The 25,440-nt window shown below is 32.9% G+C and overlaps 3 protein-coding genes across 5 annotated transcripts; all 3 read left to right on the plus strand.

The window, feature by feature from the left end:
• The first annotated feature begins 8,101 nt into the window (after positions 1–8,101).
• LOC111310228 (ras-related protein RABE1c-like) lies at positions 8,102–11,919 on the plus strand. Its single transcript, XM_022909471.2, has 9 exons — positions 8,102–8,222; positions 8,324–8,468; positions 9,857–9,929; positions 10,352–10,452; positions 10,556–10,621; positions 10,897–10,994; positions 11,290–11,352; positions 11,442–11,534; positions 11,646–11,919. Exons 2-9 carry the CDS (start codon positions 8,396–8,398, stop codon positions 11,727–11,729), a joined length of 651 nt encoding a protein of 216 aa, XP_022765206.2. The 5' UTR covers positions 8,102–8,222; positions 8,324–8,395; the 3' UTR covers positions 11,730–11,919.
• Positions 11,920–13,510: 1,591 nt separating this feature from the next.
• Positions 13,511–19,301, plus strand: LOC111310230 (uncharacterized). 2 transcript variants are annotated; one of them, XM_022909472.2, is made up of 9 exons: positions 13,511–13,694; positions 14,300–15,941; positions 16,086–16,312; positions 16,393–16,725; positions 17,335–17,581; positions 17,757–17,885; positions 17,977–18,192; positions 18,436–18,559; positions 18,785–19,301. In XM_022909472.2, exons 2-9 carry the CDS (start codon positions 14,391–14,393, stop codon positions 19,027–19,029), a joined length of 3,072 nt encoding a protein of 1,023 aa, XP_022765207.2. In that variant the 5' UTR covers positions 13,511–13,694; positions 14,300–14,390; the 3' UTR covers positions 19,030–19,301. The 2 variants fall into 2 exon arrangements, with proteins under 2 accessions (XP_022765207.2, XP_022765208.2); XM_022909473.2 differs by having other exon boundaries at positions 14,323–15,941.
• A 754-nt stretch (positions 19,302–20,055) lies between these two features.
• LOC111310232 (uncharacterized) lies at positions 20,056–24,321 on the plus strand. 2 transcript variants are annotated; one of them, XR_002692527.2, is made up of 6 exons: positions 20,056–20,602; positions 21,173–21,566; positions 21,684–21,925; positions 22,468–22,594; positions 22,677–22,884; positions 23,090–24,228. XR_002692527.2 is itself a non-coding variant. In XM_022909478.2 (6 exons), the coding sequence occupies exons 4-6, from the start codon at positions 22,551–22,553 to the stop codon at positions 23,201–23,203; spliced, it is 351 nt and encodes a 116-aa protein (XP_022765213.2). In that variant the 5' UTR covers positions 20,056–20,602; positions 21,173–21,566; positions 21,684–21,925; positions 22,468–22,550; the 3' UTR covers positions 23,204–24,321. The 2 variants fall into 2 exon arrangements, 1 of the variants encoding a protein (XP_022765213.2); XM_022909478.2 differs by having other exon boundaries at positions 23,105–24,321.
• Positions 24,322–25,440: the final 1,119 nt, after the last annotated feature.

Here is a 25,440-nt window from a genome sequence, read left to right on the forward strand (position 1 = left end):
TGGTCAAAACTTAAACTTGTTGAATCAACTCAGATATAAACTCCGTTGTAGGCATGGCTAGTTGGCAATAAGCTCCGAGTTCAATAGGGTATTAATTACTCAAAATTGGCTATAAAACAGCCTTAAAAAAACCAAAACTATCTATAATTTTAACTTTTTCCCCTTATATTCCCACAAGAAATGTAGTTGTTGAAATGAAAAAAAAAAAAAGACTAATGAGATCACTTCATTGAAAATGATTCTGATTTATTTTATTATTTAATTAAATAGATTTTAAAGCTAGCATATACTTTGAATTCGTACGAAAAAAAAGTTATTAATCGATAATAATCGAGTAGGATTGCTTCTTGATTTGAACTAAGAAATACTTTAGACATGATGCTATAATGTTTAATTATAATAGCACATTCAAACTGTTCAAATATGTATTTATTTTTGTAAGAAATTAATAGTGCCAGACAAAAGTTATTGTTTTAAGGGTTATATTTCTAAAGGAATATAGGAATTGAGCCTAACATGCGTACTTCAAATGGATATAAGCCATCAAAGCAAACTGGTTAACTTAGTTTCCTATCTCTATCATTTGCTTAAAATAGTGGAATCATTTACTTGTATTACTCTTTTGGACAGCATAATTCATCTGATAATTAATGTCACAGTTTCTTTTGCTTTAATTGGGAACATTGGCTGAATATCATACTTTGGCTATGAATAAAATGTATGCATCACATTGAGACTTTTACTTCATACCCTAATATGGCAAAGGGTATTTTATTTTTGGGAAATTAAGTTGTTGTGAACTTAAGTGAATTAAGAAAAAGGTGGGGGAAATTAAGTCCTGGCATTGATGCAAATCAATACAAAATTAGCACATAATTGGGAAAACCATGAGATGAAAATTGTGTTGGAAAGAAATGTGGTATATTTATTATTATTATTATTATTTTGGTTTTTTTCAAAAGTAGAAATTTTTGTTTAGAATCATGAATTGACAGAAAATTTTTAATCTGATTCTCTTCCATTACTTTTCAATATATCTTTAATTACTATTTACAAGTTTGATTTCTGTAATTCATGAGTAAATTTTACATTATTTTTTTAAATTTCCAAATCAAACCTAAGAAATTCATTTTCAACCATTTATTTGAATTATGGGCTAAGCAGCTAAGGCACAAAAATAAGAAACACCGAGTTGAGCACATCAACTCAGTGAACTATGAAATTGTATATAATGAAATAAATTAGTAATAAATTCTGACCAAAAAAATAATTATGATCATACCCTTCTTTTTGTCTTCCTTAATTACAAGGTTCTTCTAGGTTGTTTTTAACCAAATGCAAACAACCAAGTAAGACTCGAAAGTCAACTAGCAAGTTTTCTCTTTGTCTTCTATATACATTTTGCATATATTTTTTAACATATAAGTAAAATCCTTGAACAATTAACACATGTAACAATGTCAATGCGAACATAATTTATATTTATATATATTTTTTATGTATTCATGAAATCGACCTAAATTACAATAACAAAGTCGATGTTATCATATACTTGTCAAGTTTATAATTTTTTATTTACATTCAAAGAATCAAGTTCGAATTTTTTTATCGAGTCGATGTCTTAAAAATTTTGTCTTACATTTTCTTGTGTATATTGTTTCTTTAATCTCTTTTCTAGTGTAAGAACATTAATTTAATTGTCGAAGTCAACATGTCTTATGTTTAGACGACATTAGTCCTAATTTCTTAATTTTATGACAAGTGGATTTATTAGGATGGTTTGGGATTTTTCATCAATTTTAAACCCATCTATTTAATTAATGGTCAAATAATTAATTCGCTTAATTTAATCCAATATTGTAACATCTCACTAGCATTAAAAAAAATCTCTAGAAATTTCTTTTATTTCCTTAATTTAAAGAAAATCTTTACCCAAAAAATAAAGATTGTTAAAATTTTAATTAAAAGAATTATCTATCGTGTAAAAAATATTTTTATTTTTATACCAATTTATTTTGGAAAAAAAAAAGGAAAAAGAGCATTCATAACCCTAAGTTGATGGATGTATTGAAAGAATAGAATCAGAAAACAGCAAGAGGAACTATGGAAAAGGAAAAGGATTCTTAATGAAAAGGCAGCATTTTTTTTTCATGCATGATTAAGGCAGGATACAATATATTTATTTAATTAATTAGGTGTATTTATTGGATAAGATTTAAAAAAAAAAAAATTGTATGGTGATGGATCAGCAATGATAATAAAAATATTTTCTATGTCAAAGAAGATTGTCAGTTAGGTCTTGTAATCTCTCTAATAATCCCCATATATATGATATTTTCATGGGTCAAATAAAAAAAAAGTGAATGAATCTCCAACATGCAAATTGATTGTTAGAATAAATATTTAATGGATTTTTTATATTACATTTTTCATAAATTAATTAAAGAATTAAAATCATAATGTGATGCCATTTGATCTTTTGATAACAGTAAAAGTAATATTTTTTGGCCTGCAGATCATTGATTCTTTAAGTAAAACATTATCAAATATATATTTACAAACTACAATATTATTCTAATTTTATGGACTGCATGAAAATTAAATTAAGATGAGTTTGATAACGTTTTACTTAAAGAATCAATGATCTGCAGGCCAAGATACATGATTTTTATTGTTATCTAAAGATCAAATGGCATCACATTATGATTTTAATACTTTAATTAATTTATGAAAAAAATTGGATTAAAATTGTTGAGAATAATAACTCAAATCTCATAAAAGATTTGTTTGGGATTAGTCATATATTACTTGATAGATAAAAAAACTTGCAAAAGAAGAATTCTAAGAGAAAAAAAAATCTTAATAATAACTTAAATCCCATAAGAAATTTGTTTGTAATTAGTCATATATTACTTGATAGACAAGAATTCTTGCAGAAAAAGAATATAAGAGAAAATTGATTCTTAATAAGCAAGTTTGATTTACATAAAAAAAATTTTAAAAGGAAAATGGATTCTTAATAGTAATTTTCTATGGTTATAAATAGGTGAAGTATCTATAAAGTTAGAGAGTTGTAAGATTTTATGTGATAGACAACTCATAACATTATTGGAGATTTACATTTTATGAGTGTGCATTCTTGTATGTTTGTAAGTAGATTAAAAGAAACTGAGAGGGTATACATAGGTATGATGCATGTGGGCACTATTGGAGATTTACATTTTATGAGTGTGTATTTTTGTATGTTTGTAAGTAGACTAAAGGAAACTAAGAGGGTCCACATAAGTATGGTGCATGTGAGTGGACTAGAAAAAATTGAGATAGTCTACATAAGTATGATGTATGGATGTATATGAGTATGTGTTTGGTCACATGGGTTTATATTTGTTTGAATTGAGAATATTTCGTAGGACTAGAGGGGATTGAGAGAACCTATGGGTATTGATTATTGAGTGAGATTGATTTGATGTATGTTTATAATTCTCTATAACTAGTAGATCTTGTTTCTCATCCGTGGACAAGGTCGGTTGAACTGAACCATGTTAAATTATTATCTTTTGTATGCTTGATTAATTGTTTGATTATGTTTCCACTGGTGTGATTGGACTCGGGCTTTTTAGCTTAACAAGTGGTATCAGAGTCACGGTAATTCCTAATGAGTGATATCAGAGTTGATAGTTCAAGACATGGGAAGAGGTAAGTCTAGGGAAGCTTGATTCAAGAAAAGAGTTCGAGTTTAAGTTTTGAAGATTGATGATCCGTTTACGTGAAGCATGAAGACACACAAGAGAAAATGATTGTGAAACTTTCATTGCAAGTGGAGCTAAGCATGTTTAGCATGAAAATAGATGATTTGATGGAATTTGAGTCAAGGTGGAGATTATTGAGAATAATGACTCAAATTACATAAGAGATTTGTTTGAGATTGGCTAGATATTGCTTGATGGACAAAAAGACTTATAGAAGAAGAATTCTAAGAGAAAAGAGATTCTTAATAGGCAAATTTGACTTGCATAAGAAGAATTCTAAAAGGAAATAGATTCTTAATAGGCAAGTTTATATGGTTATAAATAGGTGAAGTCTTTACAGGGTTAGGTATAAGAAAAATATATACGAGAGTTGTAAGATTTTATGGGATAAATTCCCCATAAAATTACTGGACGTTATATTTTTATATGTTTATGAGTGGATTAAATGAGACTTAGAGGATCCACATAAGTATAATGCATATGAGTGGACTATAGGAGATTGAGATGGTTCACATATGTATAATGTATAGGTGCATATGGGATATGTATTTGGTTGTGTTGAAATTATGCATATAGGTTTGTGTTTGTTTGAGTTTAGAATACTCTGTAGGATTAGAGGAGATTGAGAGAGCTTATAGGTATTGATTATTGTGATATTGATTTGATATATGTTTGTAATTATCTATAACTAGTGAATCTTGTTTTCATCTGTGAACGTAGATCAGTTGGATTGAACAACGTTAAATTGTTATCTCTTGTGTGTTTCATTAATTATTTGATTATAATTTCGTTGATGTAATTAGATTGAGATTTTTTAGCCTAACAAAAATAACTAATTAATTAACTACAAAACATCTATAATCAATGATAATGACTTTGATTGCTAGAAATCGTCGAGAGATTATAAAAAAATAATTTCTCATAAATAAATCCAAAAGCCCTTTACGGTTAAAAAAAAAAAGACTTTGGTCTCGGGTTCTGAAAAATGCAAATCAGCCATTAGAAGCTGCAGCATCATATCTTCACCTGAGGAAAAAAAAAAGTGGGTTTGCTTTTGACCTTTTCCTGCCCTATTAGGCACATATTAAACTTGCACATGGGGCAATTTATTTGCTTGCTGCATGCAACTGTTTGAGTAATTCAATAAATCATACAGCGTTTGGGGGCTTTACTGAGTTGTTGAAACTCAACATGGTAATTATATTAGTTTCCAAATATTCCTGCCAGCTTAATCATATCAAAATCATAAAATCTGATATCAACCTTTTGATTCTGCTTTCATTTTTTCTTTTAAAACTTTGATGTGAGTTTCTGCTTTGTAGATCCATCGAAAATGATTAATCCACAAAAAGTATTCAGAAAAAATGAAAAATAAAAACAGGTTAAAAATATATGAAAGTGAGGATCACCCAACTTGAGTCTCAATTTTGTGTTGGGAATTGGGGCTTTATCTTCATATCTTGTGCTTCCTGCCTGGGAAAGTAATCATTAAAAACACCTACACCAATACAGCAAATTTGGGAAAAAAAAAAAGAAAAATTCTTTGGATTCTTTTAACCAATCAGAATTTTCAAACAGGAAAATCTTCTCTTAGCAATAATCCCATTAGTTTCTTGTTTAAAGTGTAGACTTTTTCCAATAAAAAAGAGTTTTGTTTTTAATTACTAATTAATCAAACACTAAACAAAAATATAAAAAAAAAATATAGTATGTTGAGCATCTATCTATAAATAAAAAAGTACTAAGAAAAATGCAAAAAAAATAAAAAATAAAATAAAAAGATAAATCCTTACATTAAGATGGCTTAAACATAGTAATAACAATTGTATCTGAAAATAAAATACTAGTACATTAATAAATATTGCCAAAGGTTCGTGGTTGCCCTAATGTTATATAGAACAATTAAACCATCATGATGACTTAACCTTGAAAGAAGATTAATCCAATCCTCCATTATTATTTCACAGCAGCTGCTTCCTTCCACCATCATCATTATTGCTAGACAAAACTAGCAATAAACTCCATTGAAATAGCAGAAGAAAGCTAAGCCAAAGCTGAAGGAGCGAATTTGATATATAAATGGAAAATAAAATTTTCCCAGAGAGGCCTTTCATGGGGGAGCAATTGATTGCTTTTAAATGGAGAAGGGGGAGAGGATCTTCTCAGCATATACTTAAAGCATATATAACTTTTTTTTTTTGGGTTTGCTTTTGCTGATGTTTTCTTCTTCATTTCACTTTTTCTTTGTTGGGGATTTAAAAAAAAAAAAAGACAACTGTAGATTTGATCTTTGTGGAATCTGCCTAAGGTTTTTTCATGGCTTTAGTGGGTTTGTTGTTCCCAACTTTTCTTTGTTTTCACTATAATTCAAACATCAGCACAATTTCAAGTATCGAAACTTAAATTTTAAATTTATTCGATGACATATCTTTAAAATAAAAATACTTGACATATCTTTAAAGTAAAATATGAACCAATTAAAAAAAATTATACATCCATTATTAAATAGAATGTTCCAGCGCATATTAATTTGGTATATACCGAGTGAAATTAACAAAAAAAAATTGTAGGTTGAATCAATGATGATAAAGACAAAAAATTTTTCTTATTTAAATCGTTTTTATTTACAACTCATATCATTATTTCCATTACTACATTTTTTAACCAGATTCTTTTATTGTTCAACATTCTATTTTATCATGTGAGTGAAAGAGAGAAATAGATAAACTATAATAAATGAATAAGAAATATTGTAATTTAAAAATAAATACTTGTGAATTTTTTTTATTTTACATGTGAAAGTTTTAAGTGTAAGATTTTATGAGAATTCACGTCTAGGAAAGTAATTAAAATATATTATTTTATATAATATATGTGACCTAAATAAAAAAAAATTCAAGATTTATATTCAAGTCCTGATAACTTTTAAATATATAAAAAAATCCAAATTACTCATATCTTTTGCAATAAAACATTTTAATGAAAATTTAAAGCACTTTTCTTTTATTATATTTTATAGATTCCTTAGTAGAACAACTAAGCTTGATTTTTTTGTTCTTTGTGTAGAACCATTGGTCTGCCACATTCATTGGTCTCCCACTAATCTCACTATGCACATAGCCCATATGCCAATGTTTATAATCTAAAAAATATTGACAAAAAAATTCTAAAATATATCAGCAAAAACAAAAATTCAATGTCAATAATTGTTGATTTGTCGATTAAAGTGTTAAATTTTTAATTTTAGTGATTATAATATAATTTTTAATAATTTTAAATATTAAAAAAATTAAAAAAATTATAATTTTTTTTTTAACTTTTGGGAAGTTATTAAAAATTAAATGTTAAATATAAATAAATTAAAAAATCATCAAATTTACATGATGATATTTTATGTCCTTGTTAGTAGGTGAGAGAAGTAATGTGGTCATTCTTTATAGTTAAGAATCACATGCAAGCAATGACCCAAAATGCAGGATCATTGATGATTGAATTGAATAATTAATAATTCTTCGAGAATTTAAAGGCCCATAGCAATATCAAAATCAAAGTTTTAAGCCCATTTCTAGCCCTTGCTACACCATGATTTAGGGATTGTAGCACCTTATTATTTCTAAATAATTTTCCTTTTTTAAGGAATTCTAAAATAGTTTTCTCAAATTCATAAGTTCAATTCCATAAGAATTTGGAAAAAAAAAATTATCACATTCACAAATAGCAAAATTTTTAAGTTTTATAAACAAAATTAAAAAAATAATAATAAAAAAGAAATAAAGAATAATTAAAAGATACAAAATGTATTAATCTTTTAATTCCATTTATGAAATTAAAAATTTCACTATTAATATAAAAAATTAACTCCACTATGTTTTAAGCATTCAAAGTTATCATAAACTTTCTTAAAAAAAAAAAATCCACTAAAGCATTATCATAGACAAATTTAGCAATTTTTTTTTCAAAATTAATGTTTTAATAACAATATAAAAAATAGGTTCTTGATTCATTGAGAGATTGCTGGAATTTGAAGTAGTAAAGGTTTTCAAAATGTATTTTTATTGATTAAATTAAAAACTAACTATACATCATATTTTTTATTGTAATTAAATTTATAATAATTCTTCAAATTTGTTTCTTTTTCTATCTTCTTTATCTAGTTTAAAATTTAAAACTACTTCTATCCCCCAAAAACTAAAACTATTTAAATTAATTTTTAACATATTTGATACTATCTCTAAAAAGAACTTTATATTCATTTTTTAATTTAATAAATTCAATATGGATAAAAGAAAAAAAAACCTTTAAATAAAACATTCAGCATAAGACAAAATCCCATGTGGCCAATCCTATATAAACAAAATCTTTCAACCAATCACCATGCAGAAACCGAAACGTAACACGTATCAAAAAGTGAAGAAACAGAAAATAAGGAAATTTCGCAATTCATTGGACTGGCTCTCTCACTCTGCATCTTAGGTCCTCTCTTTTCCTTTTCTCAATTATGATCTGATTTTTACAGTTTTCTTTTCTTTTTTTTTTTTTTTTGAAAATGAATGCTAATTTTTCTTTGAATGCAGATAAGTAAGAGAAAAAGATAAGATTTTTTTTTTTATAAAATTGGGATTTTTGTGTGTGGTTTTTGAGGATCGATGGCTGCACCACCGGCAAGAGCTCGGGCTGATTATGATTACCTCATTAAGCTTCTTTTGATTGGTGATAGTGGTAAGTTTTTTTTTTTTTTTTTTTTGGTTAAAGTAATAATTTTTATCGTTATTACATTGAAAAATGAAACATGGGTATTGAGATTTTTTTTTGAATTTTTGTTAGTTTTTGATGGTTTTGATTTATGGGTATTTATGATTTTATTGTGAAAGAGACTAGATGCTACATGGTTGTTGGTCTGAGATATGTTGGCTTTGACTTTAGATTTTTTTTTTGGAGCTTTTTCTTTGGTTTTGAAGAAATGCTTTTGTTCAAAAATTGATTTTGGCCATATTAAGTGCTAAATTTCTATCAAAAGTTAGACATGTTGGTGAGTTTAGATTGGGATCATGATGGAGGGGGCTTTGTTTGATTGTAACATAGAAAGTGTCATATACTGGGTTAGCTAGGGTCTGTTTTTTTGTTGCCTTCTAATCACTGAATGGTAGATTTTTATGAGTAATTTTATGCAAGTTCGCAACTGGGCTATGACCTATGTTAAGACTGAATGGTTTTTGATCATGGGGCTATTTTAGGATTCTACAGCAAATGTTTTAGTTGGCAAGTGTTCTACACCTGCAGAAATTGGCATTAGCTGGACTCTATTGATATACACGTTTCTGGGAGTTTTGGTGGGGTAAAAGTTGGGGGCAGACTTTTGTTGATTTTCTTAACCGTAAAGTCTACCAGATAGAATCTTGATGCTGAGACTTGCTATGGATTATTTGTCATACTGTGGCATATAAAACTTGATGGTGGTTGGAAGCTTTGAAACTTGATCTGATGCAGGGTCAGAAATTGAATTGTTATATTGACAATTTTAGTTGATTTCACGTAAAGAGGCATGCCGTGTATGGGTGGGCTTACAAAGTAAGCTCATGCTTGGGCTTGGATTTGGCACACTCTTCAAAATGAGCTGCAGAGTTAACCTGTAGCCAAGCTAACTTGAATAACCCTCAGCACATTAGCTCATTTTGACCTCTGGTTTGCAGTCTTTCCTAAACACCTAGGGGAAATAATGGATGCTAACATGTATTGAACAGCATGGTTGCAGAACTCACCTTCCATCCCCAGCCTAATTTCCTCTATAACAATGAGCATTAACTCTGTATTTCTATTCATGCATTCAGAGATACTTTTCCATCTGAAGATATCTTTAATGTAAACCTTCAAATGGTTTAAATATGAATTTTAGAGTTTCCTCTGGCTTTAATTTTAGTGCAGCATAGCTGTTTCCCTTGGTTCTTCATTTTTTTCCCTTTCTAGTGGCTGGAATTAATGTGGCCTCATGTCAACCCAAGACAAATGGTTGTATGAATTCCAATATCATAGGCCAATAGCATGCTAGGTTTTAGGCACTCAAGCTTCGACTTTTCCTAACTGTGCTTTTCTTATTTGAATTTATGCAGGTGTGGGGAAGAGTTGTCTGCTTTTACGCTTTTCTGATGGTTCCTTTACTACTAGTTTCATAACAACTATTGGGTTTGTATCCCTTGCAACTCTTGAAAATTATATGGTTACATTATTTTGCACTATTTGCATTTCAGTGGTGAAGCATTAGAGGGGCTTAATAACATGACTAACAGGGGAGAATTGAGGATTGTTTGCATCATTTGGTTTCCCTTCCAATGAAACCGCAATATTATAGGAATGGAATGGAGCTTACGGTACCATAATCTCAGTTTTTCATTGATCTGTCTGGGACAAACCCTTTGTAATTTGTATTCAATTTTGTGCTTAATGAACTATTTATGGCAAGGGTCCTCAAACCTTCCACTCCACTCACTTCTCTGCCTTATATATTAGTTGGGGCATTTACTCATCGGATACTTTATGATTTAGAAGTTCAATTCAAAACTTTGTTGAATATTTTCCCTAATTGATTGTTCTATTTTCTTCTACAGAATCGATTTTAAGATAAGAACCATTGAGCTTGATGGTAAGAGGATCAAATTACAAATCTGGGATACAGCTGGTCAAGAGCGATTTCGAACTATTACAACTGGTATGTTTAAGCTTGTGCTGGTTGCATTTTTATCTTTTCAAACTATTGCAACAGAACCATAGAGTTTGATGCTTGACTGTGCTGATGGATCATACTCCTGCAGCTTACTATCGTGGAGCCATGGGGATTTTGCTGGTTTATGATGTTACTGATGAGTCATCTTTCAACAGTAATTTCCCAACTTTCTTAGTTCTGCTTTTGGCATATTGTGAAAATTTTGATTTAGATGGATTGACAAGCCTTTGTTGTTGGATGATTTCCATCATTTCTTTGATGGTGTCCTTCATTGGGTTAGGCAGTGAAATTAGTTTATAGTTGATCATCCTCATCCCTGCTTTTGTTGGGGTGGATGGTTTAGGATCTCTCTCTGTTGGAATGGAGTTTCTTGCGGTGGCTTCTACATCTCTTGCGAGTTTTATAGTGCCAGCTTCTGTTCATGTACAGATATTAGGAACTGGATTCGCAATATTGAACAACATGCTTCGGACAATGTCAACAAGATACTGGTTGGAAACAAGGCTGACATGGATGAGAGCAAAAGGGTAAGATTTTCCCATTTGCCTATTTATAGAAATTTCTTATCTTGTTTATGTAGGTGTGTTAGACTGTGGGTTCATTAATTTGGGAGGCAGCCCCTTCTCTGTTACATGACTTGTATAACTGACTTTGCTTCTTGTAGTCTGTGCACACTCACACTTTAATAAGTGTGACAAAAAGATGAGTTGCAGGTGAATCTATAATTCTTGGCGTTAAAAGGCTAGGTCTCCTTATTTTTCATACATGCATAGAAGTTGGACACATTTCAATGGTAATAATTCAAAATCATCTCTTTTCCAGGCTGTGCCAACCTCCAAGGGTCAAGCTCTTGCTGATGAGTATGGTATCAAGTTCTTTGAAACTGTAAGTTGCATGTTTGCTGCTGACTGGATCTTTTCTTTTGTGATGCTGTTAACTATTTTGGGCCAATTGCAAAATAATGTATTCTGCAGAGTGCAAAGACAAATTTGAATGTGGAGGAGGTTTTCTTTTCAATAGCCAGGGACATTAAGCAAAGGCTTGCTGAATCTGATAATAGGGCTGAGGTATTCTCTTATCTACACAACTTTTACTTTTCTTCATTCACCATGAGTAACCTTGTCAATGGCACCTCAAATTCGAAATGATGGATTCCTTGTCCTTGTTTGCGGTTACAGGCCTCGACACTCAAAATTAATCAGCAAGACCCTGCAGCAAGTGGTGGTCAAGCTGCTCAAAAGTCGAGTTGCTGTGGATCGTAAAGGTTATAAAAGTATGCATATTCACGATGCATGGTTCAGCTATTGGCACTCAAAAGTAAAACTAATTTCGATGACATTATTTCTGTTATTTTTTTCACAACTACCAGGCTAAGCTGTTAAATGCAGTTCCCTATTTTTCACATAATTTGTTGAATTTATAAGCATCTGTCTTTACTCTTCTTGAACTTAAGTTACCCTTGTTATGTATTTGTCTTGATGTAGATAGATAATCTGAATTCAAGCATGTTTTCTCTTAGAAGGATAAAAAAGAAGGCCCAGTGCCAGGAGTTCACTTTTGTATTCATAATTCATGCTCATATACGTGTATGTTGTTTGGTAATGTCTTTATCCAGGTGAGCTCAGAGACCATTGATGCTTAGAACTTACACCTTTTGGTAATAATAAAATATATCAAATTTTGTTTGATCATATTCGTTTATTAAGTTTAATAAATAATTATAAATGCATTAATTAAATGAATAGATCATAAACATAAAAAAATTTATTCATATTCAATTTGTGAAAACTAATAGCCATCAACAAATGATACGTGAACAAATTTGATTTTTTTTTTTTATTATTTATATTCGTTTATTATGTTTAATAGATGATTACGAATAATGTTTCATATTCGTTTTCACTTTTACTTTCTATCCAAAGCCAATCTTAGTGGTACCGATTCCACTACGTGGGAAGTTTATTTAACAATGATAAACTAATATGCGCACTTCATATTTAAAATTAAGAAATTAAAGTATTATTTTTTCTAAACCTGATTTAGCTGAGGTTCAGAAACAAATTTACTTTTTGTCCAAATCAATCTGTTGACCTTTTTTTTGGATAAAAAAAGTCAAACAAAGGCACGTCCTCTTGAATGGGTCTGTAGACAATCAAAATTTGGGTATAATTCAGACAAGAAAGAAGGTTATGGTTTGAGATTATAGATAATTCAAAATTTTAAATAGAACTTTTGTTAAGGAATGGTGCATGATGCTTTGCTTTTGTTCAAAAATCAAGGTTGATTCGTTACTTTTACAAACAACAAAAGAATCATTGGAAGGATAATTTTAATATATAAATGTTAAATTTGGACCATAAATGTCTAATTTCTTTAATAAAAAATACTAGGAACTTTAATAATTAAATTGATTATTTTCTAAATCTAACCCTCAAGTTCATAATTCTTCAGAAATAAAAGAAAATTACTATTTCATTACTTTTTCACTAAAATTAAACAAAAAAATTTTCTCCTAAATCTTGAAAAAAAGTTTTTTTTTTTATAATTTTCATTATATATGAGTTTTATTAACTCGTGATTTAAAATATATGTTAAAATCAATTATAGTGAATAATTTTTAATATATTAAAAATATTATTTTATGAAAATTATCATATTTAAGAATAAATAAATTAACATATACTCTATAAAAATTAAAAAAAAAGATATAATAATTTTTTAATCTTATTTATTGAGTTAAAAAATTACGATTATTTATAGAGTTAAAAAATTACGATACATAAATAATGTATGCTTATCGTATATAAGAGTCTTCTTCTTCAAGTATTCCTTAGGAAAATATATATTCCAATTTTCATTTTAAATATTAAATATATATTGCTCCAACATTTTTATTTTTGTTTAAGATTTTATTAAAAAATGGGCATTTTCCAAACTGAAAAAAGGGAAAAATAAAAAGGAAAGTGAAATTTTAGGTCTTTCTAGAAAAAAGAAAATACGAGAAAAAGGAAAGTATAAAATGGAAGAGTCAGACAAAGCTTTTGATCTTAACAAGTTTCGAGCCAACACAACAGTCACCGCCACCCTTTGCCTTAGGCTTTTAATTTTCTCTCCTATTTTCCAATTACCCTTCATTTTCGTCCTTTCCAAACAGTCCTTACCTTTAATTTTCATCCTTTTTCTTCATCTGATTTCTCTATACACTGATTATCTCTTGAGTTTCACAGGTAAATCTGCCTCTTTATTATTAATTTTGGTAGATTTTCTTCTGCTTGATTTTTTGTTGGTTTCTGCTGGATGAATATGCTATAATCAGTCAAAAGATTAACTTTTTTTTTTTTTTTTTTTTAAATTTTGTTTCCTAAAAAATTTGAATTGATTTGATCTGTTTGAACCAAGTGGAAACGTAGAAAAGTTACATCGAATATGCTTTCGGATTTAATTTCTATTGTTGTAAGCTTGCCAAGAAGTTTTGATTTTTTTCTTGAAATTTTTGTGCATTGGTTAACATTATTACTTTAATAAATTGTTGGCCTTAATTCTCTATTGTTTTAATCGATTATTATCATTCGAGCATTTGTATTCATAACCTTGAATCTACCCTAATTTTATTGGTCATAAATTGAAATTTTCTATTTATTTTCGTGCATTTGAATTATTAAAGTTGTCAGTTTAATGAGAACTGGCTTAAAAATATTAGTGAAATTAGATGCATAAACTTAACAATTTCATGTATTTTCCTGCATTTGAGCTTTAAATGTTGTCAACTTTTAATATATATATATACTGTTTATTAATTTTGATTTGTTTTTGTTAAATATGTTTATAATAGAGGGTAGTTGGTTTTTTATGAAGTTCTGAGTTTGGAGGTACAGTACGCTCTTTGAGAATTGGTGATACATAGAGATTGTTGATTGATAGATATGGGGTGGCTTAGAGCTGGGTCAAGTGTAGCAAAGCTTGCTATTAGGAGGACTTTGTCTCAGGGTGGATCATATGCTGCAAGATCACGCATTGTTCCTTCAGAGAGTCGATATTTTCATACTACTGTTATTAAATTTAAGGCACAGTCTGCACCTGTTCCTCGCCCTGTGCCACTTTCTAAGCTAACTGATAGTTTCTTAGATGGGACCAGTAGTGTGTACTTAGAGGAGCTTCAAAGGGCCTGGGAAGCTGACCCAGATAGTGTTGATGAGTCATGGGACAATTTCTTCAGGAATTTTGTGGGTCAGGCTGCCACATCCCCTGGAATTTCAGGCCAGACCATTCAGGAGAGTATGCGACTGTTATTGCTTGTGAGGGCTTACCAGGTTAATGGTCATATGAAAGCAAAGTTGGATCCCTTGGGTTTAGAGGAAAGAGAAATCCCTGATGATTTGGATCCAGCACTTTATGGTTTTACTGAAGCTGATCTTGATAGAGAATTCTTTTTAGGTGTGTGGAGGATGTCTGGATTTTTATCAGAAAACCGACCAGTGCAAACACTTAGGTCGATTTTGACTCGGCTTGAACAGGCTTACTGTGGAAGCATTGGGTTTGAGTACATGCACATTGCTGACCGTGAGAAGTGCAACTGGCTGAGAGACAAGATTGAAACCCCAACACCAATGCAGTACAATCGCCAGCGGCGTGAAGTCATTCTTGATAGGCTTATATGGAGCACACAGTTTGAAAATTTCTTGGCTACTAAGTGGACAACAGCGAAGAGGTTTGGGCTAGAAGGTGGTGAGACTTTAATTCCTGGAATGAAAGAGATGTTTGACAGAGCTGCAGACCTAGGGGTTGAGAGCATAGTTATTGGAATGCCTCATAGAGGAAGATTGAATGTGCTGGGTAATGTTGTCCGAAAGCCACTTCGTCAAATATTTAGTGAGTTCAGTGGTGGTACAAAGCCTGTGGATGAAGTTGGGCTTTACACAGGAACTGGTGATGTCAAATATCACTTGGGAACTTCGTATGATCGACCGACAAGAGGTGGAAAGAGAATCCACTTGTCTTTAGTTGCAAACCCCAGCCACTTGGAAGCTGTGGACCCAGTTGTTGTTGGAAAAACTAGAGCAAAGCAGTATTACGCCAATGATGTGGATAGGACCAAGAACATGGCTGTTTTGATTCATGGAGATGGCAGCTTTGCTGGGCAGGGTGTAGTCTATGAAACTCTTCATCTTAGTGCACTTCCAAACTACACTACTGGTGGCACTATACATATTGTAGTCAATAACCAAGTGGCATTTACAACTGATCCAAGGGCAGGCAGATCTTCACAGTATTGTACTGATGTTGCCAAAGCCTTGAATGCTCCCATTTTCCATGTAAACGGAGATGATGTTGAGGCAGTTGTCCACGCATGTGAACTTGCAGCTGAGTGGCGCCAAACCTTCCATTCAGATGTGGTGGTTGATTTGGTCTGCTATCGTAGATTTGGGCATAATGAGATCGATGAACCATCATTCACACAGCCAAAGATGTATAAGGTCTGCCAGTCTACTTACCTGTTTGGTTATGTATTTTCACTTTACACGTCTTAGTTGTTCCCGCCCTTAATTTTTTTGTGATTCTATATGCTCCTGAAAAATGACCCAAACTTCACATATTTAGATTCTTTTTGTTTCTAACAGATCATTCGGAATCACCCCTCAGCTCTTCAGATCTACCAAAACAAATTGTTAGAGTCTGGGCAGGTGATAGAGGAAGACATTGGTAACATAAGTCAGAAGGTCAGTTCAATTCTTAATGAAGAATTTTTGGCCAGCAAAGATTATGTTCCCAAAAGAAGGGATTGGCTTTCTGCTTATTGGACGGGATTCAAGTCACCTGAACAACTTTCACGTGTCCGAAACACTGGGTATGGCATCTTTTTCAATTTCAACTTTCTTTTTGGGTAGCTTGATCTGTACTCACTGATGAAACTTTCATGTTATGCAGGGTTAAACCTGAGATATTGAAGAATGTTGGCAAAGCAATTACAACCCTTCCAGATAATTTTAAGCTTCATAGAGCTGTAAAGAAGGTTTATGAACAACGTGCACAAATGATTGAGACGGGGGAGGGCCTTGACTGGGCTATGGGTGAAGCACTTGCATTTGCTACCTTGTTGGTGGAAGGTAACCATGTTAGATTGAGTGGTCAGGATGTTGAAAGGGGTACATTCAGTCATCGGCATTCTGTGATTCATGATCAGGAAACAGGGGAGCAGTACTGCCCTCTGGACCATGTTATCATCAACCAAAATGAGGAGATGTTTACTGTCAGCAATAGGTAACCTTTTCATACTTTGAGATTTTGTAATAGCTAATATTTAAGTCCATTATAATATTTTTTCTCCTATAATGAATGTAAAGAATTTGAGGTTACATGTTAGAGTTGGAAATCCTTTGAGAGGAAGGGAAGCCATCTCTATTATACTTTTCCAAGGTAAAGAAAAAGGAAAAAAAGTAAGAAAAAAAAGGAACTTTATTTGTGTAACGATTTAATATTAAAGTTAATTGGGAGTCTGTTTATATGTGTTTGCTAAAGAATTCTTGTCATCTAAGTAAACATTGCAAATTAAATATTGATTGTGTTCTGCATCATGGTATAACTTACTGAAAATTGCTCCACTTGACTGCACCTTGTGCTTTGAATGTGCTTTCCATGTGGTTCACAGCATGCAATGACTTCTATGATTTAGCACTTATAAGATATATCTTTCACTGCAAATTTATAGTTTTCTGCTTTATGCAACAAAATCCTTGCTCCTTGTGCGAAGTTTTGTCCCTGCCTGAGAATTGGTAGATTGTGCATGTTAATTTTGTGTAGCAATTGTCATTTTGTTGCTTTTGTTAATTTTAGAATTCTTTTCTGAGCAATATATGGTCTTGAGTGCAGTTCTCTTTCTGAGTTTGGTGTGCTCGGATTCGAATTGGGTTACTCAATGGAAAATCCAAATTCCTTGGTTATGTGGGAAGCTCAGTTTGGTGACTTTGCTAATGGTGCTCAAGTGATCTTCGATCAGTTTATAAGTAGCGGGGAGTCAAAGTGGCTGCGTCAAACTGGTCTGGTTGTGCTGCTTCCTCATGGTTATGATGGACAAGGTCCTGAACATTCCAGTGCACGACTAGAGCGTTATCTTCAGGTATTCCCTAATAAACAACATGCATTGTTCTTCACATCCTTATTTAGATTCTTCATCCTTCTTCTTTTATTTGCATTCAGGCTATGCTCCCTAGCATTTTTTTGTTTACATCAAAAGCGAAAAGAAAAAATGACTTCATGGCACACTGAAAACTACATCTTATAAATTTTTGCAGATGAGTGATGACAATCCTTTTGTGATACCTGAAATGGATACAACTCTTCGCAAGCAAATTCAGGAGTCCAACTGGCAGGTGGTTAATGTTACAACACCTGCTAATTACTTCCATGTTTTGAGGCGTCAGGTCAGTGCAACTAATGGTTATTAACAATGTTTCAGAGTTGAGGCTAGTCTTGCCATTTCCTTTGCTTATCGTTTCTTCTCTCCTCTCTCAGATACACAGGGAATTTCGTAAGCCTCTTATTGTGATTTCCCCCAAAAACTTGCTTCGTCACAAGGACTGCAGATCAAATCTTTCTGAATTTGATGATGTCCAAGGCCACCCTGGTTTTGATAAACAAGGAACTAGATTTAAGCGCCTCATAAAGGATCAGAATATGCACTCTGACCTTGAGAAGGGTATCAGACGCTTGGTACTTTGTTCTGGAAAGGTGTGCTATGCCCTTGGTTTCTGCTTGTTTTCCTCTTGTATCGCTTGTAAAAGCAGTTTAATTCTGGAACTTTATCCGGTAGAGCGAACCAGACTTATAAGGGTTCATAAATTGTGTTATCTTGTTGGGCTACAAGCTTAGTTTTCTAAGCCTACTGAGGAAAATACGTGCTGAATCTTCACTGCAGGTTTAATATTTCTCTGTTGTTTTTTATACAATAATCAATATTCTATCTGGTTTTAGGTTTACTACGAGCTGGATGATGAGCGAAAGAAGAACAATGCTACTGACGTTGCCATATGTCGTGTGGAGCAGCTTTGCCCATTCCCTTATGACCTCATCCAGCGAGAGCTTAAGCGATATCCGAGTACGTACTCCAAACTTAGACTAGGACTTGATCTATAGCACTCATTGAAACTAAAGAAAATGAAAAGCTTTCAGTAGGTTTCTTAAAACTTTTATTCATTTTGGTGCTAATTGTCTGTCCCTCTTTCACTTTATTTATTTAGTAAGCGTTTATTTCTTTCCATGCTTTTTTTTTTTTTCATATTGAGACATGATTTCTGATTTTTATCTTTTGGGGTTACTTCAGACGCAGAGATTGTTTGGTGCCAAGAAGAACCGATGAACATGGGTGCATACAATTACGTCGCACCTCGACTTGCCACATCAATAACTGCTCTGGGTAGAGGAACCTTTGAGGATATCAGATATGTCGGTCGTGCTCCATCTGCTGCCACTGCAACTGGTTTCTATCAGTTTCATGTGAAGGAACAAACCGAGCTCGTGCAAAAGGCCATTCAACCTGAACCCATCAAGTTAAATGTTACGGTGTGAAGCATCTCCAAAAACCAGACTTGAACTTGCAGAATTATACGAATTTCTCAAATAAAATCTGGTGCAGAACTTGAAACTCTGTTAGGGTTTGATGTTTTGACACATTTTTCGCTCATCTCTTTCTGCCAAGGCAACATTGTACCATTGTTGGTGAACCGTTGGTCAAATATTTGATTTGATGCATAATTTTCTTTGTAATTTTTTTTACCTGTCATTATGAACGATGCTTCAGTTTCTTTTATCATGCATAAATTGAACTGCCCGTCTCTTCATTAGGATTGACTTCTCGGGGCAATTATTGCACAAATTGAGCATTGCCTGGAAATAAGAGAAAAAAAAAAAAAAACCAAAGAAAGTAATAGGAAAAGCTATAAACAATTGTTGCGATAAGCTTGTTTGGATGGGTAGGGGAGTGAATGTATTGGGTAATGTTGAAAAATTTTAATCTCTTAAAATATAAAATAAAAATAAATAATGACAGATGTAAAATTTGAGTGACGTAAAAAAAAAAAACCAAGTGCATAAAAGCTAAGTAAATTCATATACAAAAAACCGTAGACCGTAACAGTATTATGGAAAATGCACTACCTGACTGCCAACCCTATACTTATCTCCTTTGAACCGTATATTTCGCAATTTTTCTTTGCATTCTTTAGAAAAAAGAAAAAAAAAAAGAGTTTAACACTCGACTCCTTTTACAATCTTTAAATTATTTTTTAACGTTTGAGTTTGATTTTCTTCTAATTTCTCTTTAACTTTTGATTTTCTTTTGGTCTCCTTCAGTGACCGTGCTGATAGACTTTAATTTTGTTTTTGATTTGTTTTGATGTTCATTGATTGAGGATTAAACCTTGGCAGTACAATCTTAAGCGTCTACTGGCAATTCTTTTTTGATAGCTTGTGTCAAAAGTAATGGCTTGGTTTAGAGCAAGTTTTTGTGTAGGTAGGCTAGCCATCGGAGGAACTCTTTCTCAGGGTGGATCAAATGCAATTAGAAGAAGTATCCTACACAGAATCAATATTTGCATTCAACTGTCTTCAATTCAAAGGTGCAAACTTCACGTGTTCCGCGAGCCGTGCCTCTTTCTATACTAGCTGATAGCTTTCTTTGATGGGTCAAGTAGTGTGTACTTGGAAGAACTTCAAAGAGCTTGAGAAGCTGATCCAAAAAATGTTGATGAATCCTAGTATAATTTCTTCAGGAATTTTGTTGGACAGGCATCAGGGTCGCTTGGAGTTTTGGGTCAAAACATACAAGAGAGCATGCATTTGATGTTGATTGTAAGGGCTTACCAAGTTACTGGTCACCTGAAATCAGATTAGACCCCCTTTGTTTGGAGGAAAGGGAAATTCCTGATGAATTAGACTCTGCATTCTATGGTTTCACAGAAACAGATCTTGATACGGAATTCTTTATAGGCAACCATGTCAGACTCAGTGGCCAGGACGTTGAAAGAGGCACATTTAGTCATCGGCATGCTATCGTTCATGATCAGGAAACAGGAAATAATTATTGCCCTCTAGACCATATCATGGAGAACCAGAATGAAGAGATGTTTACTTTAAGTAACAGGTAGAAGTTTGTTAACCTTTGTATGTATTGTCCATAAACTAGACATATTGCTGATATGTTTTATACTCATATTTTGATTTAACATATTTACTATTACAGTTATATTTCAGCTTGAGGAAGACAATTTTCAGCTAGTGCCATTCTTTCTGTTTATCTATATTCAACTTCTATCCTCCTTAAGTTACTTTTATCTATTTAGGGATCCATATTACTTTGTAATATCTTTGGCCAAAAAGGGGAAAAATGCAGGATATTCTTTGGTATAAGCCTTTTAAGTACAAGTATAAACTTCATGATATCTCTCAAATATTAACAAGGAATCCCTTGCAAACCTCAAAATGTATTTTGTTTTGATGCTTTAAAGATGCATGATTATCCAAGATTTGCAATTAACTTTTCCAGCAAGGCATCCATCAGTTGTCAGATTGTTTACGTCTCAGATTCAAATGCATTGTCCCGCATACTTTGTGTCTTAGGATGCAACTTTGGAATGAATGTTGATCATAGATAAGTTTCAGAGGATAATCTACATTTTTTTAGTACTGCATTGACATAGGTTGCCCTCTGCAGATCCAGTGTTTGAAGGTACTATAGTGTGTTTCGATTTAAGAATTCCACAGTTCAGACAGAGACGTTGTTGAGTATGTGGCTTGATTTACTCCAGGATGACTCAAGTCTCGATTTAGCAGTCATTTTTCATAGTCACGGGTCCTGCTTTAGCACTGTTTCACATTTGCAACTGTAGAGGGCGGTTTGTGACTTTCCCATTTTCCAGTGAAACCGGGGACCGAAAGGTCGGTGAGAGATAGCAATAAGATGCATCGATTTCTAGGCTAATTCAGTGTCTTGTGGATTCTATCTATGAGGTAGTTAGACACGGCCCTTGGGGGGTCTGTTAGGTCTTTTAAAAAGACTCAATCAAAGGGCACAAACAAATGAAGGGAAAGCCTGCTGTTTTTCTGAGGTTGGTTCATCTCTTCCCTTAAATGGACAACATCCTCTTTTATCAAGCTGGAACTTTAGTTGTTTAGAATGTGCTATATGTGGTCTTTTAATTGAGGAATATATGTCTTGGTGGCAGCTCTCTTTCAGAATTTGGTGTTCTTGGATTTGAACTGGGTTACTCAATGGAAAATCCAGATGCACTTGTTTTTTGGGAGGCACAATTCGGTGATTTTTCTAATGGTGCTCATATTTGATCAGTTTCTAAGCAATGGAGAGTCTAAGTGGCTACGTCAGACAGGGCTTGTAGTACTGCTTCCTCATGGTTACGATGGCCAAGCTCCTGAACATTCAAGCGTGAGACGAGAGTGTTTCCTACAGGTGCCCACCTATCATATCATGGGATATGCATTAACTTTTGTGTTGCAATTGAGTTTTGCGAGTATTTTTTTCTTATTGTTTTTATTATTATTACTCCACAGGATCAGAATAAGATATAGGGTCAGTTTTCTGAATGCGCCTTCTATATTTTTTATGTTATTTTTCAATGTGAACTGGCCCTCATTGGATTCAATCATGTTCATGTTAGGACTATATATCCTTTTGAGCTTGTTGAACACGACTGATTCTTTGGTTTGATCAGTCATGATTGAAGTTTCACACTTCCCAATTTGGAATTCGAGATACAAGACATAACAACACTTTCAAACATTTGTCTTTGTCAGTCATTACCTTACCATTTTGCTTCTAACTTGTGGTAGGAAGATATGTTTTCTCTGGACAATTTGCCTGGCTAAGAAAAACAGTCAATTATTTTTCTTTCAGTTCTAAAAGATTCTAAGATTTAGATGCTTTGCATTTTAATATAATCATTCTGAATCAGCTAAGAATTTCAATGACTATATTTACTATGCCAATGGCAGATGAGTGATGAGAATCCTTATAAAATACCTGAAATGGATCCAACACATTGTAAGCAAATACAGATGCAATTGGCCGGTTGCGAATGCTACAACTCCTGCAAATTACTTTCATGTTTTACCATGACAGGTGAGATGAGCACTTCCTCTTGTACAGTTATAAGTCACTTGCTAGTTTGCTCATACACATGGCTTTATTTCTATTTACACAGGGAATTCCGTAAGCCTCTGATTGTAATGCCTCCAAAGAAACCGCTTCGCTACAAGTTCTGCAAATTAAGTTTATCTAAATTTGATGATGTCCAAGGTCATGAAGGCTTTGACAAACAGGGAACCAGATTCAAACGACTTATAAAAGACCAGAATAACAGTTCTGATCTTGACAAGAGTATCGGGCGCCTGGTTCTTTGTTCTGGAAAGGTATCTTTGCCTTTAAAAAGAGACTTTACTCTTCCCAGTTGATCTAATTTATCATGCATTGTGCTGATTAAAGGAGTGCTAATTTTATTGTATCTGGTGAAATATGGCAGTTCTTAGCTGCTTGAAAAATTGGTAGTTTTATTTTTGTCTTTGATTCCACTACTAATATCTCTTCGTTGTTTTCTTGATCGTATTGGATACTGAGATTGTCTGATACCAGGAAGAGCCAATGAACATGGGTGCTTATGTCACGAGCTTCGGTCTTAAGCTTAGCAATTGTGTGGCCTTATGCAGGAAACTATCATTCAAGTATGCTTGAGTTAGCCTCTAATAGAGTTGAGTGGGTGTGCACACTAAGAAGGCACTTGGGGAAAGAATACAAAACCTTTTCTATTTCTGAAAAAATGTAACTTATGTACAATTGTGCTTGAATAGCTTGGGTGGCTTATAAAATCACTGGTTCTTATGTGTATTACTAAGGGGAGGGGCACCCCTATTTTTACATGAGCCCCCATGGCCTATATGATCAATAGAGAGCTAACTGTGTGGCTCTTATATACATTTTAGAAGGTTTCAAGGCCCCTAGCCACATACAACGTCGATTGGGCAATCTCTAGAAGGGAGTTGGTTCCAGGCACTCTGTGGTGCACTGGGTCCAGAAGGTTCCAGAGTACCCATGCCCAGGGCCTTCTAGAGGCTTCCCTGTCTGGGCGCTACAGTGCTTCAATCCGTTTATGCATCTGGCACTTCCAAAGAGTTTTATGCCCGCACCATTGGCCTTGACCTAGGTTTATCTAGAGCTTTTACGTATGGAATGCCCGCACGACCAGGGCTTTCTGGAAGTTCTCCCGCAAAGTCCTTAGGCTCAGCAGCAGGCAACTGTTGCAGGGACTTGTTTTCTCGGCCTGGTGCTTGAGCGTGGGTCTGGGCTTTTGGTGTTGGTGCTCCAGCCTTGGCCTTGGCCTTGTTGCCGCTCCTTTGCACTGCCATGATGGACATAGGTAGGCGATCCCTAAGAGGCATCAAATATGTTGGTAGAGCTCCATCTGCTGCCACAGCCACTGGTTTTCTGAAGATTCACCAAAATGAACATGCTGAGATTCTACACCTTGCCATGCAACGTGAACCAATCAAGTATCCTTACTCGTGCCATTCTAAGCCTGTCGGAAACCATTCCAATATAAGGGCCTCATTTCAGGATAAAGTTCAAAAATCCAAAAAAGGGTATCTTCTCCAGATTTTTAGAAGTTTTATTCTCTTATTCAAATCATATTCAGCAATAAACCGATATTTGTATTTGACAGTTCTTGCTTTATGTTAAATTATGTCAAGAGTCTGATACTACTGACCTCCAATATGTCGATCATTGTAATATGTGTTAGAAAATTTCCTCCATTTTCCCCTTATCTGGTTTATATTTTCATCTTTTTTGACTGATGCTTGTATCTATGCTTTCTCAATGACTGATGCAAATGACTGCCAGGTGGTAGGCAGGTTGATTTGTCAATTGTGCTCAATTATTTTTGGGCTAACAGTCTGTAAAAGCAAAATGCTAATTCTTCCAACTTAAAAGAAGATATGAAATATTGAACCTGAATTTAGTGAATCTGAATATTTCTTGACCCAAACTTGATTTTAGTTATTCATATGAAAACTAGAAAATGTTCAGCTCTTCTTTTTTCAGAGAGAAAACAAATATTATATCAAATTATCTCTTACTAAAAGAATAATCGCAAACTATCTCTTATAATATATGCAATTAATAATTAATTAATTATAGTAAAGCTGTTTAATCCTATCTATTGCCCATCTGGTGCTAAGAATTGCCATGGATTAGTCAAGGTGGCCTATGCATTCCTTGCAAGGATTTGTATCTTGCCTTTGTAATATAACAAGTTAGCTTAGTGGTACTAGAGTGGGCTTTAGAGCTAAAGGTCTCGAGTTCGAACCTAATAATAATAATAAAAAAAAATAGTTGCAGAGCCTGAAAAGAAAAGGATCCATGCTTAGCTGCTGATTTTATTGAAAAGAAGTTAAGAACTAAAATGGGATAAATAGATTTAGAGCTATGAAATAGTAAGTCATAATCCACTAGATTTCAAATGCATGCATTTGTTGAAATAGCTACTCTTTCCAATGGCTTCTTTCACTTATTGAGTTCTTTAGACAATCTAATTTGGAGGTAACCCAACATATCGCTGATTAATTAAATATAATCCAATGCATTTAAGTACACGTGAAAAATTATGTTATTTGCCGATTTGTCTTTGAATCCGAAATAGTTTAATTGGTTCATGTAATCATATTTAAAAGTGACATCCAATAAATTTAAAATTTAAATATGATCATTAGATCAATTGATATATCATTGAAGTTGATATTTAAAAGTTATAAATTCGAGAAAACTTATGTATTTAATATCTTTTTCAATTAGGTAAGTAATAAGGTAAGGATTTAAAGATAAATTAAAAACTTAAAAAAAAAAAATTCTAATACATGTAACTTCTTCCTCTATAATGTGGCCTCATTTGTAAAAAAAATACACATGGAATAGTC

This window comes from Durio zibethinus, chromosome 19 (genome assembly GCF_047325235.1).
Source record: "Durio zibethinus cultivar Kanyao isolate XHJ-2024 chromosome 19, ASM4732523v1, whole genome shotgun sequence".
Taxonomy (NCBI): domain Eukaryota; kingdom Viridiplantae; phylum Streptophyta; class Magnoliopsida; order Malvales; family Malvaceae; genus Durio; species Durio zibethinus.

Excerpts from the sequence above, each read along its gene's own strand:
- LOC111310228 (XM_022909471.2), top strand. The coding sequence starts at position 8,396 with ATGGCTGCACCACCGGCAAGAGCTCGGGCTGATTATGATTACCTCATT. Across the intron at positions 8,469-9,856 it reads TCTTTTGATTGGTGATAGTG|GTGTGGGGAAGAGTTGTCTG; the intron begins GTAAGTTTTTTT and ends GAATTTATGCAG. Across the intron at positions 10,453-10,555 it reads ATTTCGAACTATTACAACTG|CTTACTATCGTGGAGCCATG; the intron begins GTATGTTTAAGC and ends ATACTCCTGCAG.
- LOC111310230 (XM_022909472.2), top strand. The coding sequence starts at position 14,391 with ATGGGGTGGCTTAGAGCTGGGTCAAGTGTAGCAAAGCTTGCTATTAGG. Across the intron at positions 16,313-16,392 it reads TCACGTGTCCGAAACACTGG|GGTTAAACCTGAGATATTGA; the intron begins GTATGGCATCTT and ends CATGTTATGCAG. Across the intron at positions 17,582-17,756 it reads GACTAGAGCGTTATCTTCAG|ATGAGTGATGACAATCCTTT; the intron begins GTATTCCCTAAT and ends AAATTTTTGCAG.
- LOC111310232 (XM_022909478.2), top strand. The coding sequence starts at position 22,551 with ATGCTACAACTCCTGCAAATTACTTTCATGTTTTACCATGACAG. Across the intron at positions 22,595-22,676 it reads TTCATGTTTTACCATGACAG|GGAATTCCGTAAGCCTCTGA; the intron begins GTGAGATGAGCA and ends CTATTTACACAG. Across the intron at positions 22,885-23,104 it reads TGGTTCTTTGTTCTGGAAAG|GAAGAGCCAATGAACATGGG; the intron begins GTATCTTTGCCT and ends GTCTGATACCAG.